Source organism: Saccoglossus kowalevskii, chromosome 12 (assembly GCF_978046115.1).
Source record: "Saccoglossus kowalevskii chromosome 12, keSacKowa6.1, whole genome shotgun sequence".
Taxonomy (NCBI): domain Eukaryota; kingdom Metazoa; phylum Hemichordata; class Enteropneusta; family Harrimaniidae; genus Saccoglossus; species Saccoglossus kowalevskii.
The window spans coordinates 37,466,691-37,490,837 of record NC_140652.1 but is presented as its reverse complement, the minus strand read 5'-3'; the positions used below and the strand labels follow the sequence as shown (position 1 = coordinate 37,490,837).

At 35.7% G+C, this 24,147-nt stretch overlaps 1 protein-coding gene across 1 annotated transcript in view; it reads right to left on the bottom strand.

The window, feature by feature from the left end:
• The window catches only part of LOC100371642 (lysosomal acid lipase/cholesteryl ester hydrolase-like), a 52,095-nt gene that overhangs the window by 7,308 nt on the left and 20,640 nt on the right, over positions 1-24,147 (bottom strand). Inside the window, exons 2-4 of the mRNA XM_002739751.4 lie at positions 4,562-4,878; positions 4,305-4,455; positions 3,894-3,986 (exon numbers count right to left, since the gene is read on the bottom strand). Coding sequence (XP_002739797.2) covers positions 3,894-3,986; positions 4,305-4,455; positions 4,562-4,878 — 561 coding nt within the window. The remainder of the gene's footprint in view (positions 1-3,893; positions 3,987-4,304; positions 4,456-4,561; positions 4,879-24,147) is intronic.

Below are 24,147 nucleotides of genomic sequence, written 5' to 3'. Positions count from 1 at the left end.
GATAGACCTTTGGGTCATGTACTGTAGGTGCTTCAAAGGATAGACCTCTGGGTCATATACTGTAGATACTTCAACGGATAGACCTTTGGATCATGTACTGTAGATACATCAAAGGATAGACTTCTGGGTCATATACTGTAGATGCTTCAAAGGATAGACCTTTGTGGCATATACTGTAGATACTTCAAAGGACTGACCTTTGGGTCATATACTGTAGATACATCAAAGAATAGACTTCAGGGCCATGTACTGTAGATACTTCAAAAGATAAACCTTTGTGGCATATACTGTAGATACTTCAAAAGATAGACCTTTGTGGCATAAACAGTAGATGCTTCAAAGGATAGACTTCTGGGTCATATACTGTAGATACTTCGAAGGATAGGCTTTTGAGTCATGTACTGTAGATGCTTCAAAGGATAGACCTTTGTGGCATATACTGTAGATGCTTAAAAGAATAGACCTCTGGGTCATGTACTGTAGATAGATATTTGTGCCATATACTGTAGATACTTCAAAAGATGGACCTTTGTGGCATATACTGTAGATGCTTAAAAGGATAGACCTCTGGATCATATACTGTAGATGCCTCAAAGGATAGACTTCTGGGTCATATACTGTAGATACTTCAAAGGATAGACCTTTGGGTCATATACTGTAGATACTTCAAATGATAGACCCTTGGGTCATATACTGTAGATATCTGCAAAGGATAGACCTTTGGGTCATGTACTGTAGGTGCTTCAACGGATAGACTTCTGGGTCATATACTGTAGATGCTTCAAAGGATAGACCTTTGTGGGTCATATACTGTAGATACTTCAAAGGATAGACTCTTGGGTCTTATACTGTAGATACTTCAAAGGATAGACCTCTGGGTCATATACTGTAGATACTTCAAAGGATAGACCTTTGGGTCTTATACTGTAGATACTTTAAAGGATAGACCTTTGGGTCTTATACTGTAGATACTTCAAAGGATAGACCTTTGTGGCATATACAGTAGATACTACAAAGGATAGACTTCAGGGTCATATACTGTAGATACATCAAAGGATAGACTTCAGGGTCATGTACTGTAGATACTTCAAGGGATAAACCTTTGTGGCATATATTGTAGATATCTGCAAAGGATAGACCTGTGGGCCATATACTGTAGATGCTTCAAGGGATAGACTTCTGGGTCATATACAGTAGATACTTCAAAGGATAAACCTTTGGGTCTTATACTGTAGATACTTCAAAAGATGGACTTTTGGGGCATATACTGTAGATACTTCAAAGGATAGACCTGTGGGCCATATACTGTAGATACTTCAAAGGATAGACATTTGTGGCATAAACTGTAGATGCTTCAAAGGATAGACCGCTGGGTCATATACTGTAAATACTTCGAAGGATAGACTTCTGGGTCATATACAGTAGATACTTCAAGGGATAAACCTTTGTGGCATATACTGTAGATATCTGCAAAGGATAGACCTTTGGGTCATGTACTGTAGATGCTTCAAAGGATAGACCTCTGGGTCATATACTGTAGATACTTCAAAGGATAGACCTTTGGGTCATGTACTGTAGGTGCTTCAAAGGATAGACCTCTGGGTCATATACTGTAGATACTTCAACGGATAGACCTTTGGATCATGTACTGTAGATACATCAAAGGATAGACTTCTGGGTCATATACTGTAGATGCTTCAAAGGATAGACCTTTGTGGCATATACTGTAGATACTTCAAAGGACTGACCTTTGGGTCATATACTGTAGATACATCAAAGAATAGACTTCAGGGCCATGTACTGTAGATACTTCAAAAGATAAACCTTTGTGGCATATACTGTAGATACTTCAAAAGATAGACCTTTGTGGCATATACTGTAGATGCTTCAAAGGATAGACCTTTGTGGCATATACTGTAGATGCTTAAAAGAATAGACCTCTGGGTCATGTACTGTAGATAGATATTTGTGCCATATACTGTAGATACTTCAAAAGATGGACCTTTGTGGCATATACTGTAGATGCTTAAAAGGATAGACCTCTGGATCATATACTGCAGATGCCTCAAAGGATAGACCTTTGGGTCTTATACTGTAGATACTTTAAAGGATAGACCTTTGGGTCTTATACTGTAGATATTTCAAAGGATAGACCTTTGTGGCATATACAGTAGATACTACAAAGGATAGACTTCAGGGTCATATACTGTAGATACATCAAAGGATAGACTTCAGGGTCATGCACTGTAGATACTTCAAGGGATAAACCTTTGTGGCATATATTGTAGATATCTGCAAAGGATAGACCTGTGGGCCATATACTGTAGATGCTTCAAGGGATAGACTTCTGGGTCATATACAGTAGATACTTCAAAGGATAGACCTTTGTGGCATATACTGTAGATGTTTCAAAGGATAGACCTCTGGGTGATAAACTGTAGATACTTCAAAGGATAGACCTTTGTGGCATATACTGTAGATGCTTAAAAGAATAGACCTCTGGGTCATGTACTGTAGATGCTTTTGTTGGGTACCCTGGTTTATGTGGAATCTTTTGTTGCGTAACTTGGTTTATGTGGAATCTTTTGTTGCGTAACTTGGTTTATGTGGAATCTTTTGTTGGGTAACTTGGTTTATGTGGAATCTTTTGTTGGGTAACTTGGTTTATGTGGAATCTTTTGTTGCGTAACTTGGTTTATGTGGAATCTTTTGTTGCGTAACTTGGTTTATGTGGAATCTTTTGTTGCGTAACTTGGTTTATGTGGAATCTTTTGTTGGGTACCCTGGTTTATGTGGAATCTTTTGTTGGGTAACCTGGTTTATGTGGAATCTTTTGTTGGGTAACCTGGTTTATGTGGAATCTTTTGTTGCGTAACTTGGTTTATGTGAAATCTTTTGTTGGGTAACTTGGTTTATGTGAAATCTTTTGTTGGGTACCCTGGTTTATGTGAAATCTTTTGTTGGGTAACCTGGTTTATGTGGAATCTTTTGTTGGGTAACTTGGTTTATGTGGAATCTTTTGTTGCGTAACTTGGTTTATGTGAAATCTTTTGTTGGGTACCCTGGTTTATGTGAAATCTTTTGTTGGGTACCCTGGTTTATGTGAAATCTTTTGTTGGGTAACCTGGTTTATGTGGAATCTTTTGTTGCATAACTTGGTTTATGTGAAATCTTTTGTTGGGTAACTTGGTTTATGTGAAATCTTTATGTGGAATCTTTTGTTGGGTAACCTGGTTTATGTGGAATCTTTTGTTGGGTAACCTGGTTTATGTGGAATCTTTTGTTGCGTAACTTGGTTTATGTGGAATCTTTTGTTGGGTACCCTGGTTTATGTGGAATCTTTTGTTGGTTGACCTGGTTTATGTGGAATCTTTTGTTGGGTAACCTGGTTTATGTGGAATCTTTTGTTGGGTAACCTGGTTTATGTAGAACCTTTTGTAGGATTTCACAATTAAATGATTACAATATTTGCTCAATTAAAAGCACCTCCTTAATAGAAATGAACATAATTCAAAAATTACATTTACTGTATTTGCTGAATTACCATATGCATAAATTAATGCAGTGTTTCTAGGGGCAAAATAAATCATATGTTAATAATTCAGTAACGTAACTTTTGTGAGAAAAACTTAAGTTTTTGCTAAAAATCTGAAATTGTAGACATCCTGTCATTTCCACACCTTTTATTTTGAGAGTACCTTATCCCCCAGAAAACAAACCTAAAATTGTTTACAAATCTACCTTAATTGAAGCGACCAGGAGTTAACTTCACATTACCCACCCACAATCTCAACATGTCTGTATGTATATACCGGGGTAATGGTATATGGAAGAGCATTGTGAAACAGAGATATATTGCAACGTTCATCGATAGTGAATATAACATTACGCACCTGCAGCTCTGGTACTAAATCTGCCAAGTATTTGATAGGACTTTCAACATGACCCACAGTGGTTACAGGACCCAGAGCAAAAAATGTCTTGATCTGTAAACAAACACACAGTCCAGTTACAGTACCTGGCACCCATTAAAACAGATCATATATAATGTAGTTACACTTTTTGCTTGTTTGTATGAATGTACTGTAAAAACGTTTGACAGGTCAAACACCCATGAACTGACAATGTTTGAGCAATTTACCATTGGTTCCTCTTGTAAAAAGGTCTCATCATATCTCAAAATTTGGTTGGTTTGTCTATCAGAACATATTAAAGTATGTAAGCAAACACAGTTGCATAATTGTACAATGTACAATTCTGAAAATTTGTTATAGAGATGAATCAGCAGTCTGAGCCTGTCTTACCTTCTTTGCCAGTTCCTTGTTTCTTGGTAGTTGTGCAAATGCCATTAGTGTGCCCTGTGAGTGACCAATGTAATACAGTTGTGGTTGCATTGATACCTTGAGAGCATAGTTCACCATGGCTGGCAAATCATACAAAGCCATCTGATCAAAACTACAATGATCAAAAAAGAAATTAATTTTGTGTATACTATTATGTGCCTTTGTATAAATTAGCAGAAGCAGAATAATGAGAAAAATTAACTATTATTTATTCCTACCTCCACTCCCAGAATTCATCCTGATTTGGATTCAGGCTTACATGACTTCTGGAATAGGTATTCCCTCGAACATTACCTAACCAGACATCAAATCCTGCGTCTGCTAAGATGTATGCAAAACTTTCGTTTTCCAGGTTGGTTAACCAGTTAGTTGAGGAACATAGTAAACCATGTTGGAGGAAGACAACTGGCCTTGGATTGGTTGTGCTTGCATTCTTTTTACCGTATGGTATTCTTTGGAGTCCCAGTAGAAAGCCATCTTCCGTTTGGACAGTATGTTCCTCACATGGGTAGCCTTTACTGGTGATAAGCTGACTCTGTGCCAAAAATTGAGAAATATTTATACAGTATAAAACATTTAACTTCCTGCATATAAAGTATAATCCCAGTGAACATGACTACCGGTATGGTTGTTGATCAATAACCTCTGGCCCCCATCTGTAGTTTGTCTGTAGTGTGATCATGTTATTTTTCACTATAAAGACACACGTGTTATCCATGTGACAATGAATAAGAACACATTTAAAGCAAGAAAACAATGTCAACAGAATAGTACAAACTATAAACTCTGACCACCCAACTTTTGGATATGTGAAAATGACCATGAACATATTTATTTAAAGGCCCAATGACAAGTAATATATGTATGTATGCTTGGGTACTGCCATGCTTGCTACGATTTAAAGGCCCAATGACAAGTAATATATGTATGTATGCTTGGGTACTGCCATGCTTGCTACGATTTAAAGGCCCAATGACAAGTAATATATGTATGTATGCTTGGGTACTGCCATGCTTGCTACGATTTAAAGACCCAATTACAAGTAATATATGTATGTATGCTTGGGTACTGCCATGCTTGCTACAATTTAAAGGCCCAATGACAAGTAATATATGTATGTATGCTTGGGTACTGCCATGCTTGCTACGATTTAAAGGCCCAATGACAAGTAATATATGTATGTATGCTTGGGTACTGCCATGCTTGCTACGATTTAAAGACCCAATTACAAGTAATATATGTATGTATGCTTGGGTACTGCCATGCTTGCTACGATTTAAAGACCCAATGACAAGTAATATATGTATGTATGCTTGGGTACTGCCATGCTTGCTACGATTTAAAGACCCAATGACAAGTAATATATATATGTATGCTTGGGTACTGCCATGCTTGCTACGATTTAAAGGCCCAATGACAAGTAATATATGTATGTATGCTTGGGTACTGCCATGCTTGCTACGATTTAAAGACCCAATGACAAGTAATATATGTATGTATGCTTGGGTACTGCCATGCTTGCCACGATTTAAAGACCCAATGACAAGTAATATATGTATGTATGCTTGGGTACTGCCATGCTTGCTACGATTTAAAGACCCAATGACAAGTAATATATGTATGTATGCTTGGGTACTGCCATGCTTGCTACGATTTAAAGACCCAATGACAAGTAATATATGTATGTATGCTTGGGTACTGCCATGCTTGCTACGATTTAAAGACCCAATGACAAGTAATATATGTATGTATGCTTGGGTACTGCCATGCTTGCTACGATTTAAAGACCCAATGACAAGTAATATATGTATGTATGCTTGGGTACTGCCATGCTTGCTACGATTTAAAGGCCCAATGACAAGTAATATATGTATGTATGCTTGGGTACTGCCATGCTTGCTACGATTTAAAGACCCAATGACAAGTAATATATGTATGTGTGCTTGGGTACTGCCATGCTTGCTACGATTTAAAGACCCAATGACAAGTAATATATGTATGTATGCTTGGGTACTGCCATGCTTGCTACGATTTAAAGACCCAATGACAAGTAATATATGTATGTATGCTTGGGTACTGCCATGCTTGCTACGATTTAAAGACCCAATGACAAGTCATATATGTATGTATGCTTGGGTACTGCCATGCTTGCTACGATTTAAAGGCCCAATGACAAGTAATATATGTATATATGCTTGGGTACTGCCATGCTTGCTACGATTTAAAGACCCAATGACAAGTAATATATGTATGTATGCTTGGGTACTGCCATGCTTGCTACGATTTAAAGACCCAATGACAAGTAATATATGTATGTATGCTTGGGTACTGCCATGCTTGCTACGATTTAAAGACCCAATGACAAGTAATATATGTATGTATGCTTGGGTACTGCCATGCTTGCTACGATTTAAAGACCCAATGACAAGTAATATATGTATGTATGCTTGGGTACTGCCATGCTTGCTATGATTTAAAGGCCCAATGACAAGTAATATATGTATGTATGCTTGGGTACTGCCATGCTTGCTACGATTTAAAGACCCAATGACAAGTAATATATGTATGTATGCTTGGGTACTGCCATGCTTGCTACGATTTAAAGACCCAATGACAAGTAATATATGTATGTATGCTTGGGTACTGCCATGCTTGCTACGATTTAAAGGCCCAATGACAAGTAATATATGTATGTATGCTTGGGTACTGCCATGCTTGCTACGATTTAAAGGCCCAATGACAAGTAATATATGTATGTATGCTTGGGTACTGCCATGCTTGCTACGATTTAAAGGCCCAATGACAAGTAATATATGTATGTATGCTTGGGTACTGCCATGCTTGCTACGATTTAAAGACCCAATGACAAGTAATATATGTATGTATGCTTGGGTACTGCCATGCTTGCTACGATTTAAAGGCCCAATGACAAATAATATATGTATGTATGCTTGGGTACTGCCATGCTTGCTACGATTTAAAGGCCCAATGACAAGTAATATATGTATGTATGCTTGGGTACTGCCATGCTTGCTACGATTTAAAGGCCCAATGACAAGTAATATATGTATGTATGCTTGGGTACTGCCATGCTTGCTACGATTTAAAGACCCAATGACAAGTAATATATGTATGTATGCTTGGGTACTGCCATGCTTGCTACGATTTAAAGGCCTAATGACAAGTAATATATGTATATATGCTTGGGTACTGCCATGCTTGCTACGATTTAAAGACCCAATGACAAGTAATATATGTATGTATGCTTGGGTACTGCCATGCTTGCTACGATTTAAAGGCCCAGTGACAAGTAATATATGTATGTATGCTTGGGTACTGCCATGCTTGCTATGATTTAAAGACCCAATGACAAGTAATATATGTATATATGCTTGGGTACTGCCATGCTTGCTACGGTAAATAATAAACTATTCACTGCATGGCATTCCCACTTTCACGCTATGCTCACAATGAAATGATGACATCACTAAATTACTCTTAGTTGATAAGTTTCATTTTTCAATGGATTGTTTTCTGAATATGCTCCGAGATATGGCATCTTTTTGGATGAAATAATTGTTGGGTGTCTACGACCAGATTTTGCCGTCAATTCGCCCATCCAAAAAATCTCACAGCTGGTGGGCCTTTACCCTTTTCATTGAAAAATCCACTCACGCCAGCAGCTGGACCACCCAAAACATAAGAAACTATTGTAAAAGCTAATCTAAAATTCGATACATTTTTTTCTTGCTGGATTGAAAAGTAGACCGCCTAAAACTTTCATTACAATGTCACCAACGCATCTTTCTCCAAAAAAATCACATTAAAGAACCTTGTGCACCAAATACAATTATTTTTTTCATTTTATTAGTAACTAAAGTATATTCTAAAAGAAGTTTCAAATAAAAAAGAACACAACTGCATTGCTTAGTAGCAAAGGATTGCGGTAGCGCAATCCGGATATGCTGGGTTTCACAGTGGTTGATTATTATCGAGTAATGATTATAATATCGTGTAAAAAAATAAATTCCTTGACCTGACAGGTCAAATCACTAATTAATCAATGAAAACGATTGATGATTCCAACGTGTTCAAATTACCATAGCTCATTTAAGAAGCAGCCTGTCGGCTGAAATAGCTCTGCTGTTAGCAATGCACATTACAATTAAAGAACAGAAGATATCATTAGAAAATGAACAATATGTATAAGTATCAAAGCAACAGAACTTACTGTTTTTAACAAAAATTCAAAAATATCACTTTTCACCGAAAATAATCATCAAAATTAGATAATTGAAGAAATTACCATGAGATTAACAAATCTGAAAGATGTCCACATCTAGTACCTATATATGTAATATAAAAGCAATCAGACTTGCGGTTTTCAACAAGAAGTCAAAAATATCACTTTTTACCAAAAATTAAAAAAATATTCACTAAAATTAGAGAATAAAAGATATCATCACAAAATGAACAATCTTAGAGAGGACCACATGTAGTACCTATATATGTAATATAAAAGCAATCAGACTTGCGGTTTTCAACAAGAAGTCAAAAATATCACTTTTTACCAAAAATTAAAAAAATATTCACTAAAATTAGAGAATAAAAGATATCATCACAAAATGAACAATCTTAGAGAGGACCACATGTAGTACCTACATGTATATATGTAATATCAAAGCAATTGGACTTGCGGTTTTTAACAAGAAGTCAAAAATATCACTTTTTACCAACAAGAGTTGGCAGAGCCATCTCGATGCTGGGAAAATAATAGTTTTAAAGGTGTGTTTTGGAGCAATGGATTGGCGAACAGACAGAAAAGCAATTTCAAAGACTTTGACTTTGTTTTAATGAAAGTTTGAAGTATACATGAGAGTACGAATTATTTGTTTATTTTGGAAACTCAATTTTTAACTGAAGGAATTAAACTAAATTAAATAATCATGTTAGAAATGACTACTGTTCAACTCCGGACTAGTCGTTTAATTGTACTTAGCGTATGTTACTACGACAATCAACCAATTCGAGAAAAAACAGTTGACAATGACTAAATGCATGGTCACAGCCAAATTGCTGTTTAATTGAAATAAAAAAAAATCAAAGAAAAGAGAACTCTAAGACAGGAAGAGAAACACGAGCAATGTAGTCGAACAGGCATTAGGGCAACCATGTTTGTTTCACCACAATCAATACAGTATTACCCATGATGCACTATTCCCATAAGCGTGGGTATGTGGAAGTTCATAGCCAAGTGTACTGCGGTCAAGAACAAGGTAAAAAATTATGTGACGAGACCATCCCGATTTGCCGTCGATTTCCGGGTTTGGGTGCGTTTCATACAAGAAGATCGATACAAACTACACCGCCGAGTGTAGTAGACATAATTCTGATGACAATAGGAAGTTCGAAGGAAGATAACACAGTTGATTTATAACAGATGAAGTAAATGGAAATTACTTTTCAGTCCTCGTTGAGGCACAAATGTATTTAAATGAGAGACAATGGCAACTCCACGTTGTGGCAGATTTAATACACACTACTACAGTTCGACAAAAGTTTACAAACACCACGGTCAGTCACACAAAGTCCCCCAAATTCAAAAAGGATTTTTAAATGCACCGGGGAACACGAGACAAACTTAGATGCCGACTCCACACATCGTGAAAATGGCAATTTAAACTTTCCGGGGTAGATTTACATAATACTACAGTTCGATAACATGGCCAGTCACATAAAATCCATCAAAAGGGAGCTGCAAGTCGTATAATGCCAAAACAGTACCATGATTTCACAACTTTCGAAAAACGTTCGCTTTTATCGATGTCTACTGTTCAACAGTTTAATGTCTTCCCGCTCGCAAGAACACAAAGCCTAAACTATCAGAAATTCGTAACACATAATTTGAGTGACGGAATAACAAAATTACTCATCATTTGAAAATTCAATCCATCAAAAAAGTATAAAGAACATTGTTATAAACAATTTTTAATTATATAAATACACTTTGAAAAGAAACAAGATTTATAAACATAAATCTATTTAAATACATTCTCACTACAAATTACACAATACTTATTTTCTAATGGAGTTTCTTTACAGCACAAACTATTGGAATCATGCACACGTGTGAGTACTTCGGTGACACATTTTATAGCTACGCCCAAAATAGTCCATCATTTATTATGTAACTGTGACCACATGACATCATTCTGTTCACATCCACACATTTTCATAAAATCTCCATGCACTTTTTGACCTTTCATAAGTAAAATACACTACAATTTACTCCAGAAAAACAATTTTCTTGGTACATTTTTACATTCTTGCATACTAATGAGGGATTCAGACACATTCCAAGCTGAACAATTTTCTTGGACTAACACAAAGCTGGTCAATCCTTTCCCAGCAAAAATGACAAAAATATTCACCAAAGTTAGAGAATTAAAAATATCATTACAAAATGAACAAATCTGAGAGAGGTCCACATGTAGTACCTATATATAACAAGAAGTCTAAAATATCACATTTTACCAAAAATGACAAAAATATTCACCAAAATTAGAGAATTGAAGATATCATCATGAAATGAACAAATCTGAGAGAGGTATACACTAAGTATCAAAGCATTCAGACTTGTAGTTTTCAAGAAGAAGCCGAAAAAGTAAAACATTGACACGGACGACGACGGACAATCACTCATATGATAAGCTCCGCTCGACAAAGTCGACAGCGGAGCTAATAAAGATACTTAAGACATTACAAATAAGATGAAACAAAACGCGTGACAATATAATGATAATAACTGTAATAAATTCTAGCAGTTGAGCAGAACGATCATATAAGAGACATTAAGATGCGCATACGAGAACAGAACAAGAACGGATACGTCACTGCTTTGTGCATGACCTCCGCGCGAACCAATGACATCATCAGTTGCCTGGTCGTACGGCAGTTGTTTTGAACGTGATCAAGGTGACTGACTCGTAGTTAATTTCAGAGAGTTTTTCTCGCTGTCAATTTTGATTAATTTTCACTGTATATTTATGATGAAATGAGAAATATTGGATGCATTTTAGCCGATATTTATACCCACTGAAAACGCATGACATTGATTTGCTGCAAGAGGATTCGGCAAACGCAAACGAAATTAGAACAACACATTACATTCCCGTTACGCAAATCTTAAACTCTCTACAGTCAGTCAGGTCACGTCAAGAGTCACGCACTTTGCTGCAAAATGGTCGTGTGGTTGAAACTGGGTCATGGCGTGACGGGTGAGGAAGACATAATTAAACACTCACAAAATCACAATAAAACGGGGAAGTGGTTGCATATTACGACGTAACCAACATGGAAAATAAACAAGCAGCCTATCGGCTGAGATAGCTCTGCTGTTAGCAATGCACATTTCAATTAAAGAACTGAAGACATCATTAGAAAATGAACAATATGAATAGTATCAAAGCAATCGGACTTACAGTTTTTAACAAGAAGTCGAAAATATCACTTTTTACCAAAAATTACAAAAATATTCACCAAAATTAGAGAATTGAAGATATCATCACGAAATAAACAAATCTGAGAGAGGTCCACATGTAGTACCTATATATGTAATATCAAAGCATTTGCACTTGCGGTTTTTAACAAGAAGTCGAAAATATCAGTTTTTACCAAAAATGACAAAAATATTCACCAAAATTAGAGAATTAAAGATATCATTACAAAATGAACAAATCTGAGAGAGGTCCACATGTAGTACCTATATATGTAATATCAAAGCAATTGCACTTGCGGTTTTTAACAAGAAGTCGAAAATATCAGTTTTTACCAAAAATGACAAAAATATTCACCAAAATTAGAGAATTGAAGATATCATCACGAAATGAACAAATCTGAGAGAGGTCCACATGTAGTACCTATATATGTAGTATCAAAGCAATTGGACTTGCGGTTTTTAACAAGAAGTCGAAAATATCAGTTTTTACCAAAAATGACAAAAATTTTCACCAAAATTAAAGAATTAAAGATATCAACATGAAATGAACAAACCTAAGAGAGGTCTACCCAAGGTACATATACACCAAGTATCAAAGCATTTAGGCTTGTAGTTTTCAAGAAGAAGTCGAAAAAGTAAAACATTGACACGGACGACGACGGAGACGGACAATCACTCATATGATAAGCTCCGCTCGACAAAGTCGACAGCGGAGCTAAAAAACGCACAATACAAACGCCATGGGTTTGAATTCCACTAGATACACACTCACCAGAATCGAAGCAATTGGAAACCAGCAATCGTTTAGCTTTCCTGTTCAACTCATCGGAACATTGAAGTAGTTAGCAAAATGAACACCACAACGATCAACGCCTTGGCGTGGTACACAAGCATGCCATCGAAATAAAACAAAGTTAGCTTGAAAAGACAGTGGGTTCGAGTCTTGCTCAGAGCTCCGTAAAAAGGAAAAAATAACAAACATCACGAAACTCCACCATGCAAAACTGAATGAATAAATAACAAGCGACCTGATGGTCGAAATAGCTCTGCTGTCTTCATTATCATGGAACAAGAATCAGTAAAGTGGCATTGCGGTTGTAATATTCATAGTCAGTCATTTAGAGAACATTGCACTTGAGTTACAGTTGCTTGAAGTTACAATTATGAACTTTTATAGTGTTCATAAGGATAGTGCATTTCATTGGACAAACATCATTGAGACTAAACTTAAGAAATCGTGGGTGTGCAAAAACCTGAGAAATAGTCAAGAAAAAAATAAATATGTTTTTGTTTGAAAATTGTGGTCATGTTTTTGAAATGTTATCCTTCCTAATAACGTTATACATATACGTAATTGTTTTGTTACACCCAAGAACAAATGTTCAATAAATCTGTGCAGTAATAATCATCGCATTTTTCATCAAAAATACCAGTTACTTAACTCACTTGTGCTATTACATAAGTATACTTTAAAGCTGTATTATGTTTTATATTTAGTTGAAAGCCCTCTGTAAATAGGGCTTACAGTTTTGAACTACATGTAGTTGTCAAAAATTATATTTTTACCAAAAATGAGAAAAATGTTCACTAAAAATCCAAATTTGCATATTTTGACACCAATTTAACAAATCTGACAGCGGACCACCCCACGTGTCATTGCTGGAAATATGAAAGCATTTCGACTTACGGTTTCGGATTAGTTGTCGAAAATAACAGTTTTTACCAAAAATGACAACAGTATTCACTAAAAATCCAAATTTGCATATTTTGAGACGAATTTAACATATCTGACAGAGGACCACCTCACGTATCCTTGCTGCAAATATGAAAGCAATTGAACTAATGGTTTAGAACTTGTTGTCGAAAATAACATTTTTTACCATAAATGACACAAATATTCATTAAAAATCCAAATTTGCATATTTTGACACGAATTCAACAGAGGACCACCCCAAGTACCTTTGGTACATATATGAATGTAATTGGTCAAGTACTTTTGAAGAAAAACGTCCAGCGAGACACTGGACGCGTGACGGACTACGCCGGAGAGACTCTATACCAACACCTCCATTGGGTCATCTACGATGACAGCGGAGCTAATAAAATAACTTACATCTTAAGGTAGCGAGACTATTAATTGTGTTGAAATTTACGATTTTCACATTTATTTATTAATTGATGAAATGCACTATAAACTTTCATATGATAAAGTCAACATAACATAGAATGTCATGTAAGTTGGTTAAAATGTATATTTTCTGAAGGGAAGCAAGGCAGCCTCAGTAGTGTTTTCCAAAATCAACAACACAGGTTTAATCTGTGTGCCTATAAGTTTCAAAGATAAACTCAAGACAAAGCAATGTTAGGATGTGTTATCAGTAGCTATCTGACACACAATGAGTGTTTCCAAACATTCAAGTGGTTTGTCTCCGCCCCTGTTTGTTTCACAGATTAGTCATTTGCATGATAATAATAATAATTAAAGCCGCAAGCGGCGTCACCGGGGCCCAAGCTGATCTATCATGACAAGATTCTGTTTCATAATAAATGAGGTCACATGTTAGACAATCAGGTGGCTTGTATTATCAGTAACATGAGGTCGAAATGAAGTTGGTACCATGTATTTACCTGGTTTGGTTATCGAAATATGGTTTTCAGGATATATAATGAGCCATGTTCTTATGCACAATAATGAAATTACATAATCATATATAGCCATTTCTAATGTCAGTTACATCTTTCATTCAATGTCTTCATAATGACACTAGTTACATGTCCTGCTCTGCGACAGTGTTTTAGATATGATGGCTATGCATATTAATGAGTTCACATGACCATATATGGTCATCTGTTATTTTAATCAAATCTCTTGTTCACTGTTGTCATAATAACACAGGATTCATCACCCTAACTGCGACAGTGTTTGAGTTATAACAGTTATGCATATTAATGAGGTTAGAAGCCCCCACCCCATGGGTGCCCAGCCACATGGCCTAACAGTGTGCTATTGGGGCAAAATGATGCATCTGATGACACAAATGCACATACAAAATTTGAAAGAAATCAGATTAATACAAAACATGTAGTTGCATAATTTCTATTTTCACAAAATCCAAGATGGCGGCCAAACCACGTGACTGATCAAAATAATATTATTTTTCTCGTATGCAGCTAAGGCCAGGCATGGTAAATATAAAAAACATCTAGTAGATTGGTTGAATCGTCTCTGAGAAACAAATACCCAAACTTTTGGTCAATTTTGCTTAAAATCCAAAATGGCGGCCAAACCATGTGACTGATCTGATTTTTTTTTAAGGTTTCTGAAAGGGCTTGATACATAGATGCCATGAAGCAAAATTGAAAATAATCCCTCATGTGTTGCCAGAGTAAAAAACTACTTCCTGTTTAGAAGAAATCCAAAATGGTGGCCAAACCACGTGACCAATCATAAACATTTTTTCAAACATAAATCGGATTCATATATAGAAGCTAAATACTACATATGAGAGCATTCTGCTTGGTGGTTCTGAAGAAGAAGATTGTTAAATGTTTTTTGCCGTTTTTAGGAAAAACAAAATGGCGGGAAAAGTCACATGACCGCTAAAGTTTTTATTGCTGATATTTATTACACATGAGTTGTACTATACACCATAAAAAAATCTAGACGCCTTGACCCTCAGAAAGTGGTCAAACAGCCACTTCCGGTTTTAATTCAATCCAACATGGCTGCCAAACTAAACGACCAATCAAAATTCTGAAAGCATGTTGCACTAGTTCACATTAGGGACTATAAGTATAGAGCATTTTCAGACTATTCAGTTCAGCAGTTTTCTCAAACGGCTTGACGAAAGAAGTTGTGGAAGAAAGAAGAAGAAAGAAGAAGAAATTAAAGCCGCAAGCGGCATCACCGGGGCCCAAGCTGACAAGATTCTGTTTCGTAATTAATGTGGTCACATGTTAGACAATCAGGTAGCTTGAATTATCAGTAACATGGGGTCGAAATGAAGTTGGTACCATGTATTTACCTGGTTTGGTTATCGAAATATGGTTTTCCGGATATATAATGAGCCATGTTCTTATGCACAATAATGAGATTACATAATCATATATAGCCATTTCTAATGTCAGTTACATCTTTCATTCAATGTCTTCATAATGACACTAGTTACATGTCCTGCTCTGCGACAGTGTTTTAGATATGACTGCTTTGCATATTAATGAGTTCACATGACCATATATGGTCATCTGTTATTTTAATCAAATCTCTTGTTCACTGTTGTCATAATAACACAGGATTCATCTTCCTAACTGCAATAGTGTTTAAGATATAATGGTTATGCATATTAATGAGTTTACATGACCATATATGGTCATCTGTTCTTTTAATCAAATCTGTTGTCATAATAACTCAGGATTCATCTTCCTAACTGCAACAGTGTTTAAGATATAATAGTTATGCATATTAATGAGTTCACATGACCATATATGGTCATCTGTTATTTTTAATCAAATCTCTTGTTTACTGTTGTCATGATAACACAGGATTCATCTTCCTAACTACAACAGTGCTTGAGATATATCAGTTATGCATATTAATGAGGTTAGAAGCCCCCACCCCCATGGGTGCTCAGCCACGTGGCCTAGCAGTGTGCTATTGGGGCAAAATGATGCATCTGATGACACAAATGCACATACAAAATTTGAAAGAGATCAGACTAATACAAAACATGCAGTTGCATAATTTCTATTTTGACAAAATCCAAGATGGCGGCCAAACCACGTGACTGATCAAAATAATATTATTTTTCTCATATGGAGCTAAGGCCAGGCATGGTAAATATAAAAACATTTAGTAGATTGGTTGAATCGTCTCTGAGAAACAAATACCCAAACTTTTGGTCAATTTTGCTTAAAATCCAAAATGGCGGCCAAACCATGTGACTGATCTGAAATTTTTTTTAGGTTTCTGAAAGGGCTTGATACACAGATGCCATGAAGCAAAATTTAAAATATTCCCTAAAGTGTTGCCAGAGTAAAAAACTCCTTCCTGTTTAGAAGAAATCCAAAATGGTGGCCAAACCACGTGACCAATCGTAAACATTTTTTCAAACATAAATGGGATTCATATATAGAAGCTAAATACTACATATGAGAGCATTCTGTATGGTGGTTCTGAAGAAGAAGATTTTTAAGTGTTTTTTGCCGTTTTTAGGAAAAACAAAATGGCGGGAAAAGTCACATGACCGCTAAACTTTTTATTGCTGATGTTTATTACACATGAGTTGTACTATATACCATAAAAAATCTAGACGCCTAGACCCTCAGAAAGTGGTCAAACAGCCACTTCCGGTTTTATTTCAATCCAATATGGCTGCCAAACTAATTGACCAATCGAAATTCTGACAGCATGTTGCACCAGTTCACATTAGGGACTATCAGTATAGAGCATTATCAGACCATTCTGTTCAGCAGTTTTCTCAAACGGCTTGACGAAAAAAGTTACGGAAGAAAGAAAGAAGAAAGAAAAAACCGGACAATAAGAATAGGGGCCTCGCCCTTTGGGCTTGGGCCCCTAATTAAAGCTGCAAGCAGCATCACAGGGGCCCAAGTATACATGCCATAAATAATGTCAAATGATACACATGATACACAATTAGTTTGAATTAGTACCATGAGGTCGAAATGCAGTTGGTTCCATATATTTATTTGAGATATAAAGGTTATTAATATATGGTCATCATCTGTTATTTTAATCAAATCTCTTGTTCAACATAGTCATGATAACACAGGATTCATCTTCCTAACTGCAACAGTGTTTGAGATACAACGATTATGCATATTAATGAGCTCACATGACCATATATGGTCATCTGTTATTTTATTCAAATCTCTTGTTTAACATCATCATAATAACACAGGTTTCATCTTCCTACCTGCAACAGTGCTTGAGATATAACAGTTATGCATATTAATGAGTTCACATGACCATATATGGTAATCTGTTATTTTAATGAAATTGCTTGTTCACTTTTGTCATGATAACACAGGAATCATCTTCCTAACTGCAACAGTGCTTGAGATATAGCAGCTATGCATATTAATGAGGTTAGAAGCCCCCCACCCCATGGGCGCGTAGCCACATGATCTAGCCATATGCCATTCAGGGGAACGAATGTATCTAAATAGTAGAATACACATACAAAATTTTATTCCAATCGGACTAATACAAAACATGTAGTTGCATAATTTCAATTTTCACAAAATCCAAGATGGCGGACAAACCACGTGACTGATCAAAATAATATTATTTTTCTCGTATGGAGCTAAGGCCAGGCATGGTAAATATAAAAACATCTAGTAGATTCGTTGACTCACCTCTGAGAAACAAATGCCCAAACTTTTAATCAACTTTGCTTAAAATCCAAGATGGCGGCCAAACCATGTGACTGATCTGAAATTTTTTTTAGGTTTCTGAAAGGGTTAGTTAGAGACATGCCATGACGCAATATTTGAGATTAACGCTCAAGTGTGGCATGAGTAAAAAACTACTTCCTGTTGAGAACAAATCCAAAATGGCAGCCAAGCCACGTGACCAATCATAATGAATTTCTCAAATCTAAATCTGCTCCATATGTAGAAGCTAAGTACTGAACATGAGAACATTTTACTTGGCGGTTCTGAAGAAGAAGATTTTAAAGTGTTTTTTGCCGTTTTTAGGAAAAACAAAATGGCGGGAAAAGTCACATGACCGCTAAAGTTTTTATTTCTGATATTTATTACACATGAGTTGTACTACATACCATAAAAAAATCTAGACGCCTAGACCCTCAGAAAGTGGTCAAACAGCCACTTCCGGTTTTATCTCAATCCAATATGGCAGCCAAACTAATTGGCCAATCAAAATTCTGAAAGCATGTTGCACCAGTTCACATTAGGGACTATCAGTACAGAGCATTATCAGACCATTCCGTTCAGCGGTTTTCTCAAACGGCTTGACGAAAAAAGTTACGGAAGAAAGAAGAAAGAAGAAAGAAAAAACCGAACAATAAGAATAGGGGCCACGCCCTACAGGCTTGGGCCCCTAAAAACCGAACAATAAGAATAGGGGCCTCGCCCTTTGGGCTTGGGCCCCTAAAAATCCGAACAATAAGAATAGGGGCCACGCCCTACAGGCTTGGGCCCCTAAAGAAAGAAAGAAGAAATTAAAGCCGCAAGCGGCGTCACCGGGGCCCAAGCTGACAAGATTCTGTTTCATAATTAATGTGGTCACATGTTAGACAATCAGGTAGCTTGAATTATCAGTAACATGAGGTCAAAATGAAGTTGGTACCATGTATTTACCTGGTTTGGTTATCGAAATATGGTTTTCAGGATATATAATGAGTCATGTTCTTAATAATGAGATTACATAATCATATATAGCCATTTTTAATGTCAGTTACATCTTTCATTCAATGTCTTCATAATGACACTAGTTACATGTCCAACTCAGCGACAGTGTTTTAGATATGACTGCTATGCATATTAATGAGTTCACATGACCATATATGGTCATTTGTTATTTTAATCAAATCTCTTGTTCACTTTTGTCATAATAACACAGGATTCATCTTCCTAACTGCAACAGTGTTTGAGATATAATGATTACGCATATTAATGAGCTCACATGACCATGTATGGTCATCTGTTATTTTAATCAAATCTTTTGTTCAATGTTGTCATAATAACACAGGATTCCACTTCCTAACTGCAACAGTGTTTGAGATATGACAGTTATGCATATTAATGAGCTCACATGACCATATATGGTCATTTGTTATTTTAATCGAATCTCTTGTTCAACGTTGTCATAATAACACAGGACTCATCATCCTAACTATAACAGTGCTTGAGTTATAACAGTTATGCATATTAATGAGGTTAGAAGCCCCCACCCCATGGGTGCCCAGCCACGTGGCCTAGCAGTGTGCTATTGGGGCAAAATGATGCATCTGATGACACAAATGCACATAGAAAATTTGAAAGATCTCAGACTAATACAAAACATGTAGTTGCATGATTTCTATTTTCACAAAATCCAAGATGGCGGCCAAACCACGTGACTGATCAAAATAATATTATTTTTCTCATATGGAGCTAAGGCCAGGCATGGTAAATATAAAAACATCTAGTAGATTGGTTGAATCACCTCCGAGAAACAAATGCCCAAACTTTTGGTCAATTTTGCTTAAAATCCAAGATGGCGGCCAAACCATGTGACCGATCTGAAATCTTTCTTAGGTTTCTGAAAGGGTTTGATATACAGATGCCATGAAGCAAAATTGAAAATAATCCCTCAAGTGTTGCCAGAGTAAAAAACTACTTCCTGTTTAGAAGAAATCCAAAATGGTGGCCAAACCACTTGACCAATCATAATATTTTTTTCAAACATAAATGGGATTCATATATAGAAGCTAAGTACTACATATGATAGCATTCTGCTTGGTGGTTCTGAAGAAGAAGATTTTTAAGTGTTTTTTGCCGTTTTTAGGAAAAACAAAATGGCGGGAAAAGTCACATGACCGCTAAAGTTTTTATTGCTGATATCTATTACACATGAGTTGTACTATATACCATAAAAAATCTAGACGCCTAGACCCTCAGAAAGTGGTCAAACAGTCACTTCCGGTTTTATTTCAATCCAATATGGCTGCCAAACTAATTGACCAATCGAAATTCTGAAAGCATGTTGCACCAGTTCACATTAGGAACTATCAGTATAGAGCATTATCAGATCATTCTGTTCAGCAGTTTTCTCAAACGGCTTGACGAAAAAAGTTACGGAAGAAAGAAAGAAAGAAAGAAGAAAGAAATTAAAGCCGCAAGCGGCGTCACCGGGGCCCAAGCTCACAAGATTCTGTTTCATAATTAATGTGGTCACATGTTAGACAATCAGGTAGCTTGAATTATTAGTAACATGAGGTCAAAATGAAGTTGGTACCATATATTTACCTGGTTTGGTTATCGAAATATGGTTTTCAGGATATATAATGAGCCATGTTCTTATGCACAATAATGAGATTACATAATCATATATAGCCATTTTTAATGTCAGTTACATCTTTCATTCAATGTCTTCATAATGACACTAGTTAAATGTCCTGCTCTGCGACAGTGTTTAGATATGACTGCTTTGCATATTAATGAGTTCACATGACCATATATGGTCATCTGTTATTTTAATCAAATCTCTTGTTCACTGTTGTCATAATAACACAGGATTCATCTTCCTAACTGCAACAGTGTTTAAGATATAATGGTTATGCATATTAATGAGTCACATGACCATATATGGTCATCTGTTATTTTAATCAAATCTCTTGTTCACTGTTGTCATAATAACACAGGATTTATCTTCCTAACTGCAACAGTGTTTAAGATATAATGGTTATGCATATTAATGAGTCACATGACCATATACGGTCAGCTGTTATTTTAATCAAAACTCTTGTTCACTGTTGTCATAATAACACAGGATTCATCTTCCATACTGCAACAGTGTTTAAGATATAATGGTTATACATATTAATGAGTTCACATGACCATATATGGTAATCTGTTATTTTAATGAAATCAATTGTTTAATGTTGTCATAATAACATAGGTTTCATCTTCCTAACTCCAACAGTGCTTGAGATATATCAGTTTTATGCATATTAATGAGGTTAGAAGCCCCCACCTCTTAGGCGCTTGGCGACAAAACCCAGCACGTGCCATTCGGTTGAAAGAATGCATCTCATGAGTAAAATGCACATATAAAATTTCAGCCAAATCAGACTAATACAAAACATGTAGTTGCATAATTTCTAATTTCACAAAATCCAAGATGGCGGCTAAACCACGTGACTGATCAAAATAATATTATTTTTCTCATATGGAGCTAAGGCTAGGCATGGTAAATATAAAAACATCTAGTAGATTGGTTGAATCACCTCAGAGAAACAAATGCTCAAACTTTTGGTCAATTTTGCTTAAAATCCAAGATGGCGGCCAAACCATGTGATTGATCTGAAATCTTTTTTAGGTTTCTGAAAGAGATTGACATAGAGATGCCATACAGCAATATTGGAAATAATCCCTCAAGTGTGGCATGAGTAAAAAAACTACTTCCTGTTTAGAAGAAATCTAAAATGGTGGCCAAACTATGTGACCAATCGTAATAATTTTTTCAAACACAAATGGGATTCATATATAGAAGCCAAATACTATATATGAGAGCATTCTGCTTGGTGGTTCTGAAGAAGAAGATTTTTAAGTGTTTTTTGCCGTTTTTAGGAAAAACAAAATGGCGGGAAAAGTCACATGACCGCTAAAGTTTTTATTTCCGATATTTATTACACATGAGTTGTACTATATACCATAAACAAATCTAGAGGCCTAGACCCTCAGAAAGTGGTCAAACAGCCACTTCCGGTTTTATTTCAATCCAATATGGCTGCCAAACTAATTGACCAATCGAAATTCTGAAAGCATGTTGCACCAGTTCACATTAGGGACTATCAGTATAGAGCATTATCCGATCATTCTGTTCAGCAGTTTTCTCAAACGGCTTGACGAAAAAAGTTACGGAAGAAAGAAAGAAAGAAAGAAAGAAGAAAGAAAAAATCGGACAATAAGAATAGGGGCCACGCCCTACAGGCTTGGGCCCCTAAAAACCGGACAATAAGAATAGGGGCCACGCCTTACAGGCTTGGGCCCCTAAAAACCGAACAATAAGAATAGGGGCCTCGCCCTTTGGGCTTGGGCCCCTAACAACCTTTATTGATATCGTATCCCTTCTGGGATCTAGATTAGAATACAATAAGGATATAAGGAACAATAAAATACATAAGTAATAATAATAATAAAAAAGAAATAAATAGTAATACTGTGAAAATATTATTATATAAATATTTTTTTGGTGTTATTTTGAGGCAGCTGGTAAATTGCTTTTCATGAAATTCTCTCTTTTATTGAAACAGTCGCTGATAAACTTGGCAATTGCTTGGACGGTTTCAGAATTTTTGTTATTGAGAAGTGCTTTCAGATTACCGGATAAGTTTACGTTTTCAAACAAAGCATCTCTTTCAAATTTGTACTGGTTACAATTGAAGAGGAAGTGTTCTACATCTTCAATTTCATTGGAGTCACAGACAGGGCATGTTCTATTTAAGACATCTATGTTGTGATATCGCCCAACTTCAATCTGAAGTATGTGGGCACTTATCCACAGTTTAGTCATCAGATTTTCCCCCTTTTTTAAATATTGGAGTGATAATGCTCAAATTCCAAGAGCTAGGGAAATGGCCACTCGTTAGGATGAGATTGAACATTTTTTGTAGAGGTTTGATGAGCACATTTCTCCCTGTTTTAATCATCTCATTTCTAATATTATCAATGCCTGGAGATTTTTTATTTTTCAAATTGCTAATTGCAGTTTGTATTTCTAACTGTGAAATATATTGGTCTAGCTCAGTAATAGGTTTAATTACCTTTTCAAGCTTAGCAATCTCTTCGTTTAAAGTGCTTTCATCAGTATTATTTATCATCAGTATTATTATTTAATTTTAATTTTAATTATTTTATTATTTAATTATTTAATTTTATTATTATCATCAGTATTATTATTAATTGTCTGAAATGTTCATACCATTTTTGGTCTTCAATGTTTTCACTGTCATTATTAATTTGACCATTTTTAAGCTCCTTGATCAAATTCCAATATTCCTTTGGAGAAGAATTACCCATCTCTTCAAGTTTATTTAGTATATTTTTTTTATAGTTTCTTTTCGTTTTCTTAACCATTTGTTTGTATTTCTTTTTCAGACTATAGCAGTTGTTTCTCAGATCATTATTGTATGGGTCCGAACTTAATTTCCTGGATATTTTCTGGATATCTTTTTTAAGATTGCCAAGATCATTGGAGTACCATTTTGGTTTAATTTTTTGATGTTTTTTGTTTTTTCTAATAAAGTTTTTTTTAAGACTTTTACCAGCTGCCTCATGGTAAATATTTGAGAGTAAATGTTCTGCTTCATCAACTGCCTGTTGTGTGTCATCAAAGTTTGCATTGGAGAAATTATTGATTAGCTTACAAATCTCTTTGCTGTGTAAAGCATCATTATAAAGAAGGTTGGAATTATCATGCCAAGAATAAAAGTATTTCGGGCCATGAATTGTAGTATAATTATTTTGATTAGTTTTAGCAGTTTCACAATTCGTTACAGCATTTGTTTGAAGAAGAAAAGACATTTGACAGTGATCCGAAAGTGTCAAATTAAGTGGATG